General features: G+C 34.6%; 1 protein-coding gene across 1 annotated transcript; it reads right to left on the reverse strand.

Moving 5' to 3' along the window:
- Nucleotides 1–1,303: 1,303 nt before the first annotated feature.
- Nucleotides 1,304–5,105, reverse strand: LOC147801232 (uncharacterized). Its single transcript, XM_087154567.1, has 2 exons — nucleotides 4,683–5,105; nucleotides 1,304–3,815 (listed from the first exon to the last, which is right to left on the reverse strand). The coding sequence occupies exon 2, from the start codon at nucleotides 2,660–2,662 to the stop codon at nucleotides 1,328–1,330; it is 1,335 nt and encodes a 444-aa protein (XP_087010693.1). The 5' UTR covers nucleotides 2,663–3,815; nucleotides 4,683–5,105; the 3' UTR covers nucleotides 1,304–1,327.
- Between the last annotated feature and the right edge of the window lie 1,109 nt (nucleotides 5,106–6,214).

Below are 6,214 nucleotides of genomic sequence, written 5' to 3' on the forward strand. Positions count from 1 at the left end.
TCTGTAAGACCTTCTTCTTGTACAATTTTATCAATTGTTCTTTGAAAGCATGCCACACCATTGGTAACTCCAAAAGGGACACGTTTAAACTGAAAAAGCTTTCCGTCTGCCTCAAAAGCAGTCATGTGTTTTTCAGAATCCAAAATCGGGAGCTGATGATATGCATTTCTTAAATCTATTTTACTAAACACTTGGTAGGTAGCAACCTTAGATATGAGTTCCTCAATTTTAGGTAGAGGATAAGCATCTAACATTGTAAATCTGTTGATTGTTTGAGAGTAATCGATGACCATCCTAGATTTTTTGTTTTCACCTTTCACCACAAAAGCTTGTGCTCTCCAAGGAGAGTTGCTGGGCTCGATGACCTCTTCTTCAATGAGTTTTTGTATCTCTGAGGTAATAAACCCTTGATCTTCTAGAGCAGAGGTCGCCAAAGTGGTCTATATAGACCCCCAGGGGTCTATTTAACAAAAGCGGGGGTCGATCTGAGACAGGGGGGCGAATGGGGGTCGATCCGAATCGGAAGGGTCGATTGTGGGTCGGAAAAAAAAAACAGTTCTCAATACGCAAATCACACATACCTAATTAAGTATGTGAAATTTGTGATTTTTTTTAATAATTGACTCAATATCAGTTTCTTTATAAAATATAAATTAATAAACGTATATTTATTGGGGTGAAACAAGTATTTACGTACCACCGCGCAGTGGCACGAACTCAGCGCAGTTTATAAGTCATATGCATATGTGCGCTTGTCCAAATGTCACGTGTGACGAGCATTGACGTTACAAATGCAAATATCATACGCAGTTTCAGCTATCTTTGCAAACTGTGTTGAATATTTGCAGTGTCATTATTAAAAATTTTGCAGTTTTGGATAATTAGTTATTGCTTCGATAAAACCATTCGTTTGGTTTAGATATCAATTTTAATTATCAATGCACAAAAAATGTAAGCATTAATAATATGGATTAGTACAGCCCGCGACAAAACTATAGCACACTTTGTAGTTTTTTACGAAAATTACAAAATTGACCAATTTTGACGAAAATTAAAATTGACCAATTTTGAACCCAATATAGCGAACCTTGCAAAAAAACACCAGGCACACCCATCTCATTGATCAAGAAGCAGTAAATCTTTAGTTACTTTACTTATTATATATACTTATGCATAATTACTTATTATTTAATAATAAGGCATTTAAATTTCAATATTAATATATTTTTCATAAAACTATTGTTACACAATGTACTATTACTTTAATAAATGTTTAAAATCATAAAATAAATGTACAAACACAGTATCTAATATAGTTTCATTTTAATTAACAGAAAATTACTTTTGCAGGGGTCGATGGAGATTTCGAAAAATTATATAGGGGTCGATGATCAAAAAAGTTTGGCGACCCCTGTTCTAGAGGGAGACGTCTTGACTTAGTTTGCACTGGTTTGCAATCAGGCGTCAGGTTAGAAAACAATGATACAGGTTGAATTTTAGCAACAGCTAATGAGCAAATTTGGAGGGGCGACTTGCTGCCGTCAAAATTGATGACTAAGGAGGAATGGAGTTTAAGAATGTCATGACCAATCAGAAAGTCAGCACATAAATTCTTCATAACCAGTACTTCAATCTGTTCATACTTGTGATCTAGAAGGTCAAGAGTTACAGTTGCACGCCCAATCACACTTGAGGTAACAGCAGAGTTGGCCATAGTGATAGTTCCAGAGTATGACTTCAGTTGAAGATTGCATTTCTCAACATGTTTATAGTTTAAGAAACTGAGTGAACTCCCAGTGTCTATTAGAGCAACCAATTTTACACTATTTACTGTAACAAATGTGAGGGATTTTTGGAGACAACCAGGGGCTGGCGACACAGAAGCAATTAGATGAGCAGAGGCAGTAGTATTTATTTTATGCCGAGTTTTCGCTCTACACACACGTTGATAGTGACCTTTTTTTCCACACGAATGACAAACACTGTTTCTAGCCGGACAGTTACTTCGTATATGATTATCACTATTACCACAGAAAAAACATGATCCACGAGGAATTGCTGCAAGGGTTTCTTTTTCAAAAGCATCATCAGTACAGTCTAGTGCAGCAGAAGGCATAGGTTGTGAGTTAGTGAGATAAGAAGCAGAATGAGCTTCAGCCAGTTCAAGAGCACGGGCTTGGTTGACTGCATTGTCTAAAGTGATTGTTGTATTTTCGAGCAGACGCTCTCTAATGCGGGTATTCCGCAACCCTCTAATGAAAGCATCACGTATATACTCATTTTTATAAGTTTCAGCCGAGACTTGTGTGAAGTTACAGTTTTTACTTAGTTGCTTTAAAACTTGAAGAAATTCGTTAACAGTTTCATTAGATAGTTGGTTTCTTGAGGCCAAGCAATGACGAGCGAAAATTTCATTCCTCTTTACTACGTAGAGTGCATCCAAAGCAGAGATAGCGGCCGAGTAGCTGGTGGCTTCACTTATTGACTGGAAAACATTTGCTGATACATAATTAATTAGGAGTGGGAGTTTATTATCTTCAGCAAGATTAGGCACCTTTGACAAAAAGTTTTCGAAAGTTTTCTTCCAATGTAGCCACTTATTTTCAGCGTTAGCACACGTGGGGTCGAAGTCGAAACGTTCCGGTTTCAGAAAATTTTCCATGACGATGAATACCAGTACTCACATTTATCAGAATATAATTTTGCTAATTAAATTGTTGTGATAATCAATTTAGGCAGACATAATAACTTAATAAAGTTTTAATTAGCAAAATTAGGCTAGCCGCTGAGGACTACGTACTTATAAACATAAATAGTAAAACAATTGAAAATCAAGCACAGTTACAGTTAAAACAAGATGTTAATAAATATCACCACAAAAAGATGTTAAAACTTAGCTGTTGTATGATAAATCCTGAAACATGGTTGGACACCTAAACCAACATCACATTCATCGCACTGATAGCGGGATTCACGACGAATTCTTTTTCTTGAACAAACAGCACATTTTCGCGATGCATTTTTCTTTGAAGACGTTGATGGAAAGAATAAAAAGCACCAAATACATACGGGAAACAAAAGCGAAAAAAGAATAAACCCGACCTTACTCAAATAAATACACACAAGCGATATCACTTTTCCATAACATCCTTTTCCCATTCCCCCTCCTCCGAAATTAGTAATACATTCGCAAAGCAAACACTTTCAAGGCCATTTTACTGCATTCTGAAGTAGGGGGTGTAGTTCTATTTATAGCAGCGCAATGCAAAGCATCGTACTTCGGGAAAGCGTATATATACGCCTGCGGCAGTTAACGCATCGTCTGGCCGAGACGTATATATACGCCCGCGGCAGTTAAGGGGTTAATAATGTAAACACACATTAGAGATGAATCACAAAGGAATGCACCTTTTTTCAAACTTCTACACAACAACCAGTAAGAGAACTTTAATCTCCGACAAATTTTAAATGCACCGGTAGCATTTCCAAACCGGTTGCTCTGCTTTCTGTACGGATAATGATCAGCAAGTTAATAATATAAACAAACAGTAGGGATGAATCACAGAGGAATGCATCTTTCTTCAAACTTCTTCACAACAACCAAAAAGAGAACTTTTATCTCCGACAAATTTTAAATGCACTGATTCCAAACCAGCATTTCCAAACCAGTTGTTTTGTTTTCTGTACGGATCGAACTTAAAGCTCTCAGTTTTCTACCACTGTGTATCATTTTCCATTTGCAGAGTCCAGCAGTCAATCTCAAAATATCTTCCAATCCTTCCTGGTAGATAAGCTTCTAAAGCCAGCAGACGAAGCTAAAATTATAAGAGAAAAAAGTTAAATTATACATTGAAAACATTAAATTTAAAACTATTAAGAATTGAATACTTCTTTAAAACTTAAATTATCTAATTTGAAAATGCCTAAAATTTAATGGGTAGATTTCCGTAACAATACCTGCACAAAAAAATCTCATTATCACCACGCAAGTGTCGAAAAATATTTCATTATAAACGCTCTCGAGTAATAATTTCATTCTTTTTTTGTAAAAAAAAGGGGAAATTATAGTATACCCTTAAGCTCTTTTTTATTGGAAGTGAATATTCAAGTATTTATACAGATACAAAAATATATCAAATTTAATACTTTTTAATTTTTTTAAAAGATAAAGTACAATGACACTTAACTATCAAAATATTTTTGTACATTGCACAAGCTCATAGAGCAGATAGGAAATGTTCACACTTTTATTAAAAACTTCCTAAAGAAAAATTTTAACACCTTTTCCAGCAATGCTCTTCATTTAACGTAAACACACTTTGAATAGACCATAAGGTTGCTTATTAAAAGTTAAAACATTTTGCCATCATTCATAAAGTAATATAACTAATCATGTATCAAAAACATGCAAATCTGTTTATATTCAAGAAATGAAAATAACTTATTATTTTACAATATATTAAACAGGAAATTTAAATAATGTAACAACAGTGAATAAAATTTCGAACATTCTAAAATGTAATGGTTTTAACTGAAAAGTAGCCGATTAATTAATAATTATTTTAACATTGCAAACTTGTTTACTAAAAATTTAATTTTATCTTTATCATTGTTGCACTGAAATTCAGAACCAAGTAAACATAGTTTTTAAGAACCTATTCTAAACTAACCATAATACTTACTATTTATAATCAGACAATACGTATTAACAGAATAGTTAACTATTACTTGCGAACATTGTCAAAAATGAGCACAATTATAATATTTACTGATAGATTTTTAGGTGTTCTAGATCGAACACCAAATGGGAATTATTTAAAACATAATTAAAGTTGTTTAAGGTTGCGTGTTCTAATTATTGGAACAATAAAAGAAAAACTTAATTTGAAGCATTTCTTAATAACAATAATATAAAAAGATAATAACAAAAAAAAAAACAACTGACAACTCGAAATTAGCAATTCTAGAGCTCGAATATGAATAATCAGAATGTGTAAAAAAATAGAAGGAGTAAATAAAATAATGTTTTTTTTTTAGAACTAGTGACGTCATCTGTTGGCATTTATTGAAGTTACGGTCCACCACAGTACTTCCCCCCCCCCCAAGTGTCTAAGCACTGAGAGGCTATAAGTATCTGAGGTTGAACCGTACTTTGCGGCCGGAGCGAGTTGTGATGTCTGCGTGCAGCTCCCGTGTCTACCCGTTGAACAGGTGGATCCAATTGCTGTGTGGGAGTAATTGTTTGTTTGTGATTAGGCTCGTCATCTATTAAAAAGTCTGGCTTTAGTCTGTCAATGTTGATGACGGACGGCTTTCCATTTATGTTCAATGTATAGGTCTTATCGGTTCGCCTTAAAACGAGGTAGGGACCGCCACAAGGCATTTGAAGAGATTTTTTAACGCCATCGTGCCTCATAAATACATGTGTGGATTTGCTTAGCGATGGGTGAATAAATATGCCGTTGCTGCCATGTGCAGATGTTGGTGTGGCTTTCAACAACTGCATGGATTTTCTTAATTGTTGCAAACAGTCATAGGGGTCCGTATTGATAGTTGGAGCCTCCAGAAATTCTGATGGTAGTCTTCATGAGGTGCCGTAAACAAGTTCTGCACTGGTGGACTTGAGGTCTTCCTTAAATGTAGACCTGAGTCCAAGCAGAATGAGAGGTAGTGACTGAGTCCTTTAGCTTTGTGGCAACGAAGTCCTTGTTTTAATGTTCTGTGGAATCGTTCCACTATGCCGTTGCTCGAAGGGTGATACGGTGAAGTTCGTATCTGGTGACCCTTATGAAAATTTAAGGTATATTTAAGGTTGATTTGAGGTATTTTTGAGGTATTAAGGTTGTTTTGAGGTATATTTGAGGTATATTTAAGGTTGCAGAGAAAACAGCAATAAAAATTATACCTCGTAAAGGTTGTAATTAAGGTGTACGAGGTTGATTTATATATACTTCAGCTTGTTTTGAGGTTGTTTAAAATTCACTTCAAATCAACCAATTTCTACTAAGGAGATTTTTAAGGTATACCAGGTTTATTTTCATACACTTGTAACAAAAGAGGTATTTTTGAGGTATAAAAATTTTTACCTTATTTCAACTAACGATAAAAAGGTATTTATTGAGGTATATAAAGTCATTTTATTTATGCCTAAGCTTATTTTGAGGTTGTTTTAAATTCACTTCAAATCATCCAGACTGATAAGATGATTTTTAAG

Source organism: Parasteatoda tepidariorum, chromosome 11 (assembly GCF_982258835.1).
Source record: "Parasteatoda tepidariorum strain Cologne lab strain chromosome 11, Ptep-v5.0, whole genome shotgun sequence".
In the NCBI taxonomy this organism is placed as follows: Eukaryota; Metazoa; Arthropoda; class Arachnida; order Araneae; family Theridiidae; genus Parasteatoda; species Parasteatoda tepidariorum.